At 36.2% G+C, this 15,626-nt stretch overlaps 1 protein-coding gene across 2 annotated transcripts; it reads right to left on the bottom strand.

Annotated features, from left to right (window-relative positions):
• Nucleotides 1–1,417: 1,417 nt before the first annotated feature.
• LOC307163198 (casein kinase II subunit alpha) lies at nt 1,418–14,304 on the bottom strand. 2 transcript variants are annotated; one of them, XM_079879172.1, is made up of 15 exons: nt 14,168–14,303; nt 12,563–12,633; nt 10,232–10,315; nt 9,454–9,584; nt 8,140–8,251; nt 6,590–6,691; nt 6,430–6,480; nt 6,274–6,333; nt 5,091–5,174; nt 4,660–4,770; nt 4,419–4,520; nt 2,741–2,841; nt 2,488–2,636; nt 2,042–2,131; nt 1,418–1,825 (listed from the first exon to the last, which is right to left on the bottom strand). In XM_079879172.1, exons 4-15 carry the CDS (start codon nt 9,552–9,554, stop codon nt 1,707–1,709), a joined length of 1,182 nt encoding a protein of 393 aa, XP_079735298.1. In that variant the 5' UTR covers nt 9,555–9,584; nt 10,232–10,315; nt 12,563–12,633; nt 14,168–14,303; the 3' UTR covers nt 1,418–1,706. The 2 variants fall into 2 exon arrangements, with proteins under 2 accessions (XP_079735298.1, XP_079735297.1); XM_079879171.1 differs by lacking the exon at nt 10,232–10,315 and having other exon boundaries at nt 14,168–14,304.
• Between the last annotated feature and the right edge of the window lie 1,322 nt (nt 14,305–15,626).

The following is a 15,626-nucleotide window of genomic DNA, read 5'->3' on the forward strand; positions in this document are numbered from 1 at the left end:
TCCATCAGTGGTACTGGATGTTATTTAAGAGGTCTAGCATGTAAATGCACAGAAAAAATTGATTGTCCGCAAATTTCAGGGTTTTTTGTGTGAGTGTGCCTGACTTTGTCCAAAAATATTGTTCATGAAACTGTGCTGCGGTCAGCAGGGGGAAGCCTTGCAGTTCTTCTTGGAATAAAAATTATTTCTTGGAATAAAAAGTATTTTTTGGAATAACCAAGTGCTTAAGTTGCCTACAAATAAGAGTATATGTGGACAATATCTCTTTTGTTTATCTAAAATAACTGCAAAAAAAGAACAAAAATATTTGAAGTTTAAAGGGTTAGTTCATCCAAAAATGTAATTCTGTCAATGAGATTCATTCACGTTTGAGCTTCAGCAAGAACCAATGAGGTTCATTCTCGTGTAACGCAGCACGTTTGAGCTTCAGCAAGAAACGATCCCGGTTCTGTGTTTTATAAGGACTTTTGTGTTGAAATGTATTCTCAGTTTCCATTGTCTGATTTTCTTTCCTGTGTTTCTGTTTCTTTGATCACCTTGTTAGTTCCTGTGGTTCCGTCATCAGCCACACCTGTAGTTAATCATGCTTGATTTCCTTAAAACTCTTCTGCTTCGGTCATGTTTCGTTAGTTGTCGTTTGCTCTTATGGTGTTTGGTCGTGGGGTGCCTGGATGTCCTGGTTTTGTCCTTTGTGTTCACGTGGACTATTTGCCTCTTTCCTGTTCTGGATTATCTGTGTTTTTGTCTTTTGCTAATAAAGTTGTGTGCACACTTGGGTTCTCTCTCTGCCTCGTCTCTACAAACCCATTACAGACACACATTAAATATCTCAGCTGTATCACACAGGTACTTTAACTCGACAATAGCATACACAATTAAATTAATCACAGATAAGGCTTTAATTTGCTCTGATGCCTGTATATACAGGTTACTATATACAGGTTCATATTTAATATGAATAATGCATGATGTATAATTAATTAAGTGAAGATCATGGTAATGCACTAGCAATGACTCTCCTGTTAAAGATGATACTCCTATTAAAGACTGAATTCATTGTAAACTTTAGTTTTTTTGTAAGGTTTTGGATAGTAATTCCTTCCGATGGATTTAGTAACACTTGAGTCATTACCAGGATCTTCACTTTAGATTACTGATCCAAATAATTAGTAGTTCCTTTAGAAAGTTGAGCCATTACTATCCAAAAGGAATATAATGTAAACTTAGAAAACAATGCAAGTCACTTTGAATAAAAGCATCTGCAAATGCATGAATGTAAAAATGGTTCTTGTACCTTGATATTTGTCTATGAATTATATGTTGTTTAAAAATGTTTTAAATCCCCAAAAACCTGTAGATGAACAACAATCTCATCAGCAAATATCCATATTGTTCAAAAAACAAACAGAAGCCAAAATAGGGACATATAAAATAAATTTTATTATCCATTTTCTGAATTTCTACACTGTAGTGGCTTCTATATAGACACCATCATCAGGAAAGACTGCCGGACACCGATGCAACATAACAACTGTCTGCTGTGTGTCCCAGCTTCAATATATAATTATTGTATGGAAAAAAAAACAAGAAAAAAAAGGAAGAAAAAAAAAGAAACCTAGTTTAGTCTCTCTTTAGTTTGTTTACACTCAACATAAAACTGTGGCCCAGGGCAGAGAGAGCGAGTGTGTGTGTGTGTGTGTGTGTGTTCAGGGCTGCGCACCGGCGGCTGCAGGAACCTGTGTGGCGAGAGCACTGGGAGACGAGATGACCGGAGAGCCGGCGATGTTGGCCATCGGCTGGGACGAGGACATGGATGTGACGCCTCCTACAGGCAAACAAACACACTCAGCATTTAGAAGCAAACACACTTGCAATGCGTCAAGGATCAGCTGACACTCTGACTCCTTGAAGACCTGCAGATCAATGCCCTTTAGTAACGTCGTGTTTCTCATGAACGCAGAAAAATACTTCTGTAATCTTAATTATAGTCTGTAATTCTCAGTTCAATAAGCATGATCCCCGGAGGGAGTCACATGACTACCTGTGATCATACTGGACGTGCTGACAGGAGTGGATCCAGCGGACAGTCCTGAAGTGGAGCCCATCCTCGCCTGGTCCTTCACAATGGGATCTGACACGAGACATAATAATAATAATAATTCGTCACATTTATAAAGAGCTTTTCTGGGTACTCAAAGTGCTTCACATATGGGCACAGTGATGATGCAATCAATAGAGTACATTAACCTTTTATTTCAAATGAGCGAGAAAATCCCCTTTAGTTCCTACAGAGACATTGTTCACATTTCTCAATCATTTCATCACATAACTGACGTAAATGTCAACTTTGTAATCAATGTGTTTTTGAATCAGATTGGGACATTAGTTCTGCTTCCTTGGCTATTTACTAGGTTTAAGAGATCCTAGACTCCAGCATGAGGAGCACAGCAGTTGATCTTCATAGTGTCTGTAGATGAAGACACTCACAGAAGTAAGGGTGCTCCATGGCCTCGCGGGCGGTGAGGCGAGCTTGGTGGTCGTAGCGCAACAGTTTGTCCAGGAAGTCCAACGCTTCGGTACTGACCAGGTGCTGGTTCTCACTGTGGACAAACCGTTCCCACCTTTTCCGGGAATGTCTGGAGAGAGAGAGATAGAGGATTACGGATGAAAGAGAGATGGTAAAATGCTTAAAGTGAGGTCAAAGTATTACATGGATAAACAATCACACATCTCAACGTACCTTCCCAAAATGTCGTTGAACCGTGGGTCGAGCTCAATGTTGTATTTGTCGATGTAGTCGTAGAGGTCCTCTGTGCCCAGGACTTTGGCAATCCGTACAAGCTGGACAAAGACACAGTACTGGTTAAAAACAGCAGAGGGCAGCAGACACACATCCAACAGATCAAACCAGCTGACAACTGAAGTCAACATTACACTGGTTCCCTCACACAATAAACATTTTTCCACTGGCTGTTGGATTATTGCAGAAAATAAGTTCCTTAACCAACAAAAGTTTATGATTCTTGCCTGTTTTATTCATCATGAAAACCTTCACAGATTGAGATACCTTTTGTAAATTATGAAGCATAAATTCGGAATAGTTTGCAAGTATGTGATTGTAAACATAAGGCTGTGAAAGCAGACTTTTCCAATTTAGCCAGTTATTGTTGTTTTTTTAAAATCACAAGGGGGTATTAGTGATGTATTTTATGTTATAAAATAAAATGTGAAAATATCTTGAGCTTGTGTTCACCAGGAACCTTATTTTAGGCATTTAACCACAAATCCATTCTAAAACCTCATTGACTTCAGGACGTAGACTGGAAATGCTGAAATGCACTCGTTTTCAGGTTTCAGCCGACAAAGAAAATTATATACTTATAATCATTATAATTATAATTTTATATAGTAATATAATTTCTATATAATTATATATAATAATAATAATAATAATAATATATTTTAGGGCTGCAACTAATGATTATTTTGATAATCGATTAATCTGTCGATTATACAGACTCAAATTCGTTGTCAATTATTTTCATTATCGATAATGGCCGATTTTATCAATTAGTTGTTGCAGCCCTACTATATTTTATATTAATATAATTCAAATACTTATGAGTATGCAAAGTATGTACTGCACTTTAATTTATGCAGACAGACAGTAGGACACTGGGAGAAACTATAACATCATCTTGATAACATCGGAAAGCAGTCACAGATCTTTCTATTTGCTAACACAAGGGATTGTGGGAAACATTGTTAGAGCACAAAATACTCAAATGTGCATATTTAAAAAATATTCCACCATCCAAGGACATCGTCTTCCATGCTATGATCTGAGGCCAGTGTTTCACTAAAAAAGTAATTAATTACTAGCTACTAATTACATCTTCAACAGTGTAATTAAATTACTATACCAATTACTCTCTCTGGAAAGTATTGGATTACTAATTACTTTCTAAATCCCATATCAACCTCGACCAGTTGAACAATACAAGGACAGACAATAATCTGCTCTTTTAATTCTTTCAAATAAACTATATACAATTGCATAAATTATTCTTGAACTGACCAAAGTGTGTGAAGGATGAAGGTTACATTAAAAACATACATTTTAACATTATATTTTGATGTTAAATCCACTATTTTTTTATAGAATTGTTCTATAGTCTATACAGTATATAATGCAATTACATCAGAAGTAACTAATTAAATTACAGAATTAAAAATAATCCCTTACTTTACTTTTCAAGGGAAAAGTAATTGGATCACTTGGTAATTAATTACACCCAACAATATTTCAGGCAAATTAATTCTAATAATCTTATGTGATTACGCCACAAACATCGGTCACTATAAAGTGCCAAGACAACAATGAATATTTAAAAAGACCTAAAAGCAGCAGGTCTCACCTGATCATAGTTGTCGTGTCCGTGGAAAAAAGGCTCTTTCCGGAAGATCATACTCGCCAACATGCAGCCTAAGCTCCACATGTCTAAACTGTAGTCATACATCTAAGGGACGAAACCAACATGAGCGTCAAAAAGCAGCAAAACAAAACAGACGACTTCATGTTACACTGTTTCTGTATGTGCATGTTTATTCAACGGAAGCCTGAACAGATGCTTTTGTCTTGTTTGCATCTGGTCTCACCTGATAGTCCACCAGCAGTTCAGGTCCTTTGAAATATCGAGATGCCACCCTGACGTTGTACTCCTGACTGGGGTGATAAAACTCTGCTAAGCCCCAGTCTATCAGACGCAGCTAAACAAGAAAACACACCATCAGACAGGAGTCAGATGTGAACTCAGTCAACAGGGGAAAAATTAACGATTCATAATTACAATTAGTGATTCACTCAGCATCTCATGGGACTGTCCCTGATGATGCAGGAAACTTGCAAAATTATAGACCTTTTAAATTTGATCTAGCTTAAAGTAATGTGCTTGATGTCACAGCAACAAACAAAGCTTCTCTTTTACTACAGCAATCTCTGGTCTATGATTGGTGCACGCAAGCGAGCTCGTCATTCAGCCAATCAGACGTGTGGAGTAAGAAGTCGTAATGACGCGAGCGGGAAGTACCTTTCTGTGTTCATGGTCGATCATTACGTTGTGTGGCTTCACATCTCTGTGCATGATTCCCATACTGTGGCAGTAGTCCAACGCCTGAGAGAGAGACAGGGAGAGAGAACCAGACTTAAACTCCAGGCTTCTCACGCCTTTTCACTAATAAATCATTATTTAATCGTTTGTGATTACTGGATTACTTATTTTTTTAACTAAAAAAAAGATGATAGCTGATTAAATATATGTATATTAAAAATATTGGATTATTTTATTTAATATATTTTTAAAATAAAATGCATCTACTATCAAATTTAACTCAATTTAAATTTACATAAGTAAAATTTAAGATTAATTTAAAAAGATTGAATATTAAAACATTAAGAGAACATTCTAATTTTATCTTGTAAAATCACCCAAAGAAAAGCTGTATATTATATATTAATCTCAATGCAATGTCTTCTATGCGTTTAAAAATCCCCATATATAATATTTAATTTGGCAAGGACGCAGTAAATTGATCAAAATTGACAAGATTTCTATTTCAAATAAATGCTGTTCTTTTAAACTTTTTGTTCATCAAAGAATCCTTTTCCCACAAAAATACGAAGCAGCAGAACAACTGTTTTCAACACTGATAATAATCAGAAATGTTTCTTGAGCATCAAATCATCATATTATATGATTTCTGACGGATCATGTGACACTGAAGACTGGAGTAATGATGCTGAAAGTTCAGCTTCGATCACAGGATTAAAGTACATTTTACAATATATTCAAATAGAAAAGTTCACAATATTATAACATAAACAGGAGATTGTTGATCCTAATACAAAAAGGGTCTGGGAATCAAAGACAAAGTGAGAAACGGAGGGAGGGCAGCGGGGCGATGAGTGGTGAAGGTACAGAGGTTAAGCCAGTGGACAGATGCTCTTTCTGCTGCAGTGACGCAGTTTTACCTGATCCAGATTAACACACATGAACTCCAGGATTCCCACACAACTGACTAACAGCAAATGCATATGAACAATTACTAAAACTGCAGCAATAAGATCTGGCCAAGGTTTGAAACAGATTGGGACAATACAGGTACAGTAAAAATGGTATAAACAAAACTAATATTTAGGTACAAGTGGCCACAGACTTGATATTCTCTGGGGTTTCTGTGAACAGCTTTAAGATGATATCTGAAGGAACTCACCTTTAGGATCTCGTACATGTAGAACCGAATGTCGTAGTCTGATAGCGTTTGATACAATTGCTGCACGACAGAACAAGCGGATGGTTGAGTTTAAACGAACTTTTGTCTTACATTTTGGTGGCAGAATTGATTTAGCAGGAAGCAGAACTGATTTACCTTGAAGTCTGTGTTGTTCACATGTTCAAATACCAGTGCTGGGGTTCGAGACTTGAGGGAGAAACACAAGAGACTTCAGTCAAAGACGCATTTGAAACGTCACTCTCAACAATACAGAATATTTTCATATCAAACATCATCTTCAAGAAATCCAACTGACCACTGGATCCTTGACAATGTCTAGAAGTGTGATGATGTTGGGGCCGCCTCTCAAATTCTCCAAAATTTTTATTTCCCGCTTGATTTTCTTCTTCTTTACTGGCTGCATGTGGAAATAACGACAAAACACGTGACACGAAATCATTAAATACAAGATAAAACTGCATTTGCAATACATGTAACTTCCATAATGTGTTAAACTGAATATTCAGTGGGAAATAACATAGGGCAGGATTTGATTATATCCATCTGTGTTTGTTTGACTGCACTGACACTCATTTTTTTTGAAAAAAAAATCTATCATTGATTCTGTTATTTACCTGTTTATTACTGTGAAGCTTCGGACTGGGTTAAAAATATTGATTTCCCGATTCTCATTTTAATCAAAAATGAAATGAAGGAGAATTTAGAAAAAAATATATGTGCTATATTAATTATTCATTATATTTTGACTTAACTTGCTCCTCAATTTCATATATGTTTGAATAAATCTGTCATTTAAAACAAGTTATGACAGCATACGTTTTAACGAATTGGAGAAGAAACATAATTGTGTCATTAAAAAGTTGTTATTATTATAAAAACTGCCTTGTGCAATTCAAATATTTGTATATAAATCAGTTATTAATTTTAACATGTTTTGTTCCTTAAGAATAATTGACAGTGTACCTGATATATACCCAAATTAATCAATATCGAATCAAATTGAATCGAATCGCAAGCTTGTGAATTGAAATTGAATCAAATCGTGAAATTTGTGTCAATGCCCGGCTCTAGTGAGGCTGCTTTAAAACAATCTATTGTATAAAGCCCTAAAAAGCTGATTTGACTTGATTGGATCATGAAAAGTGGAGAGATTATTGGTTAATGTTTTTTTTGTTTTTGTTTTTTCACAACCAACATGGAATTGGTTACTTCAGAAAAAAAGAAATAATTTTATTAAGAGTAAGAGAAGGTTATTTCACTTTGATAATGGGTTTGAGAAGGAACGGAACAAGCTGGACTCGTATCGCCACAGCTCCAAACCAAAGTAAGGTAGATTATTAAGAAAGTAAATAAGCCCAATTTCAATTTCATCTTGTATTGAAGTACAGATGAGTTCGACGCAATGACATCTGATATAACTGCGTCTAGACTGAATCTGTGCGGCTTCATCCTCCGTGTCTCCAGGTAGGGGAAGTTCATTATACACGACTGGCTACATTACGGGACAACGGCGCTAATCTTCAAAACTATTTATCACTTAGCTTGAAAAGAAGCTCTCAGCTCGTCGGGTGTTATCGCTAGAATCTAGAGCTTTCTCTGGTTTAGAGGAGGAGGGGGCGAGGAAGGAATTCGACAGGCGCCCGTTCATCTGAACGCCGGCCAGCAGCTTCTGGTTTCGATACCGTCCACTGCCTTCCATAACGTAAACAGGCTTATCTCAGCATACGTTCTTGTCAACGACTCGGAAAATGAAGTCTACGTGAAGTCGACGGGTCTTCCCAACCTGAACCCAAGCCGACTTCACCGAACGCCTTTAAAGCTGTCTGGAACAACAACGCTCTTCACCTTGAGTATTTTGACGACTACTTTCTCGTTGTTTGTGATGTTGATGGCTTCAAACACTTCGCTGTACTTTCCTCGGCCGAGTTTCCGCACCAGCTGGTAGTCATCTTGATTCCTGTTGACAAGACCGACAGCTGTTATCACAAGCGCAAATGAAATGCCGATCCAGACAAACAAAAGACATCAGCGCTGTATCCCTACAGAGAAATACTTCACACAACCTTCTGCAAACTCTGACCACTGAATGAAAACTTAATATTAGATACTTAATATTTGATCATTAGCCATGTAAAGTGTTCAAACACCATTAGCTTGCAATTACCACAGTGTTTATGAACAATAAAGTCCTCAAGACCCCTGTGTTCTGTTCAATTCAACTGCATTTAATTGAGATTAAATCTGCCCTAAACACGCAATCGAGAATCAGCGTCACTGCGAGAGAAAGAGCAAATCTTGTGATATATCTCAATACATTACTGCGCTGGCACAATCCTACCCCTTTCCGATTTTGCGAGAGCAATCTGTGAACCTGTTACACTGACCTGTTAAAAAAAGCCAACTCAAAAGAACGATTCACTAACAAATCAAACAATCACTATGGATTGTGAGCAAGTTTTACCTTTTTTATTGTCTCTTCTGCTCACCAAGGCTGCATTTATTTGATCAAAAATACAGTAAAAACAGCAAAATTGTGAAATATTATTACAATTTTAAATAACTCTTGTATTGTAATAGATTTTAAAATGTAATTTATTCCTGTGATCAAAGCTGAATTTTCAGCATCATTACTCCAGTCTTCAGTGTCACATGATCCTTCAGAAATCATTATAATATGCTGATTTGATGCTCAAGAAATATTTATGATTATTATCAATGTTGAAAACAGCTGTGCCGCTTCATATTTTTGTGGGGGAAAAAAATAGAAAAATAAAATAAAAATCAGGATTCTTTGATTAATAGAAAGTTCAAAAGAACAACATTTATTTGAAATAGAAATGTTTTGTAACATAAATGTCTTCACTGTCACTTTTAATGAATTGAATGCATGCTTGCTGAGTAAAAGTATACAAATATATATGTATATATTGCCTCCAAACTTCAGAAGGCTACTGTATATTCATTATAGAAATTTCCAGGCTTAGAAAACATTATTAAAACAATCCAATCTTTTCCATGACTGATAACAACCCTGTAATTTACTTAATTTTTGTGATCTTCGACATTCCAGAAGTCTAATATCAGCCCACAATCATTCTCACATCAATATCAGGCATTGCCATCACACACTAAAAAAAATAAATCTGTCTCTGCACTCACCCCCACTCTACGACGTGAGATTCATAGTCCCAGTATTCCCGCGGTCTCTGTGTGTTGACGTCTGGATAAACGCGGGATCGACTCGTGACAGGGCCGGACATGATCTGTGTGTGTGGCTGCGCCTGTCAGGGCTGAACACAGACACACACACACAAACACAAGCACACACACACACACACGCACACACAAATAACCAATCAATACAAGGACAGAACTATCAGGCCAATGCACATCGATAACATTGACTGCAATGCAATGCCTGGGGCCTGAAATATGTGGCCCCGTTTGAACGTGAACAAACAAAAGGATAAAAAAAAAAAAAAAAACTACAACTGGGATGTTCGGCTTTACAGGCCCCCGCCCACGACACGGACCCCTGACTGTCTTGATAAATTGGATTAAGGTTCTGAAACTCTGCCCAGATGGAGGAAAGTTTTAATCTAGATGCAAGCAGACCGAGGAAGACTCGACCACCGCAGTCCAAAAGGTGTCAGCACATTCTTTCAGGGTTGAAAACACACACACATAAAAAATAAAAATAAAAAACACAAGTTGGCTCCATTTTCTTTTTGGCTTTCTATTCATTTTAAGTAACTAGGGCTGTAGTACACAACTTTTTTTTTTTTTGTTCAAAATTAACAATTTAAATAATGATTGAATACATCATCGATCCTTCAAAAACGTGTTTTTCTTACCCTCGCTCCCCATGGTAAGCCTATTATAAGTGTTTACATTTTAGACATTTAGGATTTTTTTTGGTGAGAAATTGCATACATACATCTATTAAAGGTAGGGTAGGCAATTGGTAAGATCCCAGATAAGATCCCACCCTCCCTTCAGTGCGTCTCCAAAGCCACGCCTCCTTCAAAACACATGAACACGTACAGCAGGGAGCAAACAAAAGCATCACGAGAGACGCTGCGTTAAACTACCTCATGTCTCAAAGCACATAACATTACAATAATAATTAACATAAACAACTTAAAAGCTCTGACCTGTACCACTTCATTTCATTTCGGCGTTGATATTGTTGCCATTGAAACACTGACATCGTTCTCTCTTCTGGCCAAATGTAATCAATCTCTCAAGATTTTTTTCCTTTTTTTGGAAATGCGCAGAAATTATATTTGTTGTAGTTTCCGTTCACCACTATCGAAGTTTACCCAACTATGACGACTTCCACTTTTGAAAACCCCATTATCAAATGTGAAAAAGATCAAAAGTAACGCTTATGCTTCAGAAGGCAGTATGGGTCGGTTAATGTTTAAGAATGTAAAAAATATATTAACAACTACAATAAAAAGATGTCTGCCATGCTATATTAACAACTTATCTGTAGGCTCTTTAGTTAAAAAAAAGCAGCTTTGCCACATTAAAATAGAAATCAATCTATTTTACAAGAGCTGTGAATGTCTCATCACATTTAAAACCAGGAACCTCCTGTTTAATAAACCATTTTGATACAGTACTGGAATCAGTGCTGTGATGAAAACTGGCCTGCAGGACCATAGTGTGATTAGATTTCACTCATGTCTGTACTACTGTAATATCATTTAACTAGTTGAAAGGGAAACCATATGGCCTGCTCATATCATCATTAAAAGGACAAGTTTGCTAATTTTCAACCAGCTTTGCATTGTTAGTTACAATGTCAGAAGTATATAAATGAACAATTTGTACTCTTTCTCTTTGTTAACCTGCACCCAGATGTCCTCAATTACAGCGTTGGGGAAAGTTACGTGCTACAATATTGCATTTCTAAAAGTAACTAACTTCTTTACTTTGTTACTTTTTATGGAATGTAATGCGTCACATTACGTTACTTTTTCTCACCTGGGTTGAGCTTGCTTGTTTGTTTTTTAATAACAAAAAAAGCTGTTAAATCAGGCTGAAGGAAATGCAAATTCACATCTGTACAGTAGAGAGCGCAACGCAAACAAACCTTTTAGCTCTGCTTCCATTCTGTACTGTAGAAGAATAGGATGCAGGAAAAGAAAATTCAACACTCTTATTTCAGTAATAAAAAAATTTCATTAAAGTGATCATGGTTAAGTTGGATTATCAAGGTCAGCAGCAAAGACTAAATTTGCGTACAAAGACGCAAAAACGCTAACAAATCTATCTTACAGACATTTTAAGAATATAGAGTTGATTGAAAATCGGCGAAGTTGCTCTTTAAATGTTAGGGACACAAGATACAAGACATGCCAAAATATCTGTATCTGCATCTCTACAACAGCCATACACATGCAGACGAACATCTCTAGCATTGCATCACGTCTCATGCTGTTTTTTTAAAGGTAGTATTGTGTTTTTAAGATGGCATATCATATTAAAAATAGCCACACTTTTTTACAAAACTTTACACTTGAGCACATCTTATGTAAACGCTGCTGAAGAAATGCATCGGGGTCAAGTAAACCTAAAACCTGCCAAGTTATACAGTGTTACCTTAAGACCAATTCATCGACTAGTCATTTAGACAACTCGCCTATGCTTTTCTTTGTCCTTTTGCCAAATGCTTTTCTTTATCCATTTGTCAATCGAGTTAAAAAATGCCATTCGACAGTACACACGTGGGAGCAACCAATCAGCTTTCACTTTGAAACGCCTATTAAACTTTAAAAATGTCTATTAATTTGTCCACTTAAAAGTGATTTATTTATATTCATTTTTATGTTTGAATTATTAAATTGATTCTTCATTTTATTTTTAAGTGGCACTCCTGGTCCTCCATACTCGCCAACTAGAAAGTTTAAAAGTATGTTGTTTGGCACGTCTCCATTTATTAATGCTTCAGAAGTCAAACAGGAATGCTGGAACACAAATACAATGATGCTAAATGACATTCATGGGAGTGTACCATCGGCAACAATGGATAATTTTGTTTTGCCAGATGGCATTTGGGTTTGGTCACCAAAGATTCCTGCCGCCTCAGAAGAGCGCTGAACCTGATATCACATGATTCACAAAGCCTGTATTCACCAGCAGTCATTACAGTATCTCAGAGCAAAAATTACATGATCTAATCTACAGAACAAATATGCAGACACATTTGACATGTTCCCCAATGTGTCGAATGAGGTTTGGACATTTAACTCACACTCACCTTCAATTGTACTTGCGGGCAGCCTTGGGGAATCTTGTGCTGAATTTACAAGAGGACGACAGTCCAAACGCCTGTGAGGCAAATGCAAAAACAAACAACATTAAGAATTTAAGACGGCAGTGTCTGATTTGCACAGATGTGTGTGTGTGTTTGTATGTATGTAAACCTGTCGTGTGCAGCCAAACCAGGACACTGGCACAAACCCTCTCAAAGCAACATTTGTGTTGAACACACCAAGTGATGATTCAGTGAAAAACAATCATAAACTTTCATTAGGGAACATTCTCCATCTGTCCGTCAGAACGGTGTCGATCTCAGGCACTAAGTGCACAGAGATTGATCAACCGACCTCACCAGGATGAAACACCAGGGTATTTGCAGAGCTTTTAAAATCTAATTTAGGACTTTAAATCATACTAAAATTAATAACAAGTCCACACTTTGACCAATTGAATAGGATTTTTATTGTTATTTTATGAAGCTTGCATTTACAAAGACCAGTTTATAGCATTTGAAATATTTTAGAGCATAATTAGATGCTCTAATTTTATATTTTGAAAATAATTAGAAAAATACATATTCAATATTGAAACGGATTCTCCAAGAAGAAAAAATGTAGGGCGGGACTTGATTGGATGGTTGTGGTTTGCTATTGGTCGATCTCATGTGAGTGACAGGTTGTCCCACCAATTTTGATATGTAAAGTATTCCATCACAACACTTAATGGCCAGGGGAAAAGTGTCCCATTGCCCATAGTCTGTATTTTTGGGCATCAAAGACATGTTTTAAATGTGTCTATGATAGCTAAAAATGCTGCCTGGATAGTTATCTCACTAGGTTTAATAATTATGCTTTGGGATCAAAGGAATGTTTCCCTGGATTAAACCATCAAACCAGTTCACCACCTTCCAGAATGATAGTGGATACTGATCAAATAATTTTAAAACATTTTTTTTTTAATCAATAAACCTCTAACCACATATGCAAACAAATGCACCTTTAAAATGTGTTTAAAATAAAGCTTTCAACCCTTTAAATATTGACTGTCTTAATGAAATATCCACCAATGAGCCTAAAACACAATCTTAAAGCCTCTTCATAGAGGATCCAAATACAGGGTGTTCAATATTTTAAGTCTTTATTAAGCTTTTTACAGATTTAAAATGTAATAAGAGGTTAAATAAGAGAATAATGACCTAAATCAGACATGGAGCTCAAACACTCATTCAGATCAGGATGTAGAGCATCAGTTAGGAGCTAAACTAACAGCCTGTCCTTATTTTACACATTCGCAATCACTCAGTTACTTCATTTCCAAATACATCTACACGTAAACACATTCACGACATCATTTAAACGTTAAACAATTTAAAAGGCATAAAATCATCGAGTTAATCGTATATATCATTAGCATATCATCACGTTAGCCACAGCCATGCTAACGTTAAATCATCTACACATAACACATTTCTAAAGACACAAGAGAGCATAATACACAATACAAACCCCCCTCGTCGTCCCTGAAATGATTTAATGATCACATATATATTAAAAGTATGTATAGATTGAAACGAAGTATTGAAATAAAGGGCGGTTTGTATTACCTCTCAGCTCTGTGTTAATATGGCGGCGGCAAAGGCAGTTAGCGCGAGGAGGAGACGCGACGCTCCTCCAGTCCTGCAGGGGGCCCGAGGTAGCGGCGCGAGGCACTGAGACTGGCTTCCGCTAAACCAACGCTCGATCGATTTGTCCTCCTGTTGAGCACAGGCTTTTGATTCATTTACTTATATTTTTGACCGACATGCACATCCATAAAAGCAAGTTTAGTAATAAAACCCCAAATTTATGGTTTTGTTGACTGAAGTAAGGATATAAACAGACAGTATAGAGACTCTTTACATAAGTTTGTGTGCTCTACAAAGTGTGTGTATTAGTATATATTCTGCTTTCTATATTATTAGGTTACTCCTCTCTGGCACTTTTTATATATTTACTTTTTAAGTTGTAGTTTTATTGTATGCAGCACAACTGTAGAATGTAGAATATTTGAAAACAAAATTGAAATAATTTTTTTAGTTTGTATTTTTCTTTTTTCTTTTTCTTTTTTTGCATAATTGTAGACTGCGCAATTTTGAAAACAAAATTATTTCTGTAATTAAGAATGAACATAAATGCATAAATGTTAGGCTTTTTCGTGTTCCAGATGTGATGAATGGATTTTCATATATTTTTGTCTAAATGTATCTCTTCAATGGTTTTGTTATTTTTGGTATTATTCTATGTTGCTGTTTGATCATTGCAATTTGATGCTATTGTTTTATGTCACCAATTCAATTCAACTTTGTATTTTATGACAACCCCTTTGGACAAGAAAAAAAAATCTGTTGAGAAAGAAAATGTTTGTATATGTATTAATATTTTGTATAGATTATATTGAGATAGATAGATAGATAGATAGATAGATAGATAGATAGATAGATAGATAGATAGATAGATAGATAGATAGATAGATAGCTTACAGTAATATGATGCAATCAAAATGGCATTGCTTCAGCCAATCATAAGTTCCGTTGAGCACCATGTGACATTAGAATGTGTGGGATTCCAAGATGATCTTTTCTCTCTTGAAACTCTTTCTCTCTTTGTTGGCATCATCCTCTCCAGCATTAATTAAGATGACAGAATTACAGCCCAGAAGTGGGACACACTAGAGTACAGGGAATATTAGCAGGCTATGAATGCCTGTCTTACAAGTTAATAGATAACTGTCAAGAGGACTGGTGTTATAGGCTAATTTACCTGATGACAGCTAACTCATCTGTATATATTTAACAATTCATAATCCACGGTAATGGGCACAGGCAAGTGATGGAAGAATCTTAATCGATTCTGATTTGACTTCATCTGGATGAAAAAGCACTGGCTCTCTAAACATGACAGCTTTTGACTTTAGAGACATAGATTTAGTTATATTCAGTGTGTTTAAAAAGACATTGAGTGCATCATCACACAGTGTAACACTTGTTTAGTCTGTTATAACCCTTTCGCTCAATCTATTGACGC

This window comes from Squalius cephalus (genome assembly GCF_949319135.1).
Source record: "Squalius cephalus genome assembly, chromosome: 8".
Classification (NCBI taxonomy): domain Eukaryota; kingdom Metazoa; phylum Chordata; class Actinopteri; order Cypriniformes; family Leuciscidae; genus Squalius; species Squalius cephalus.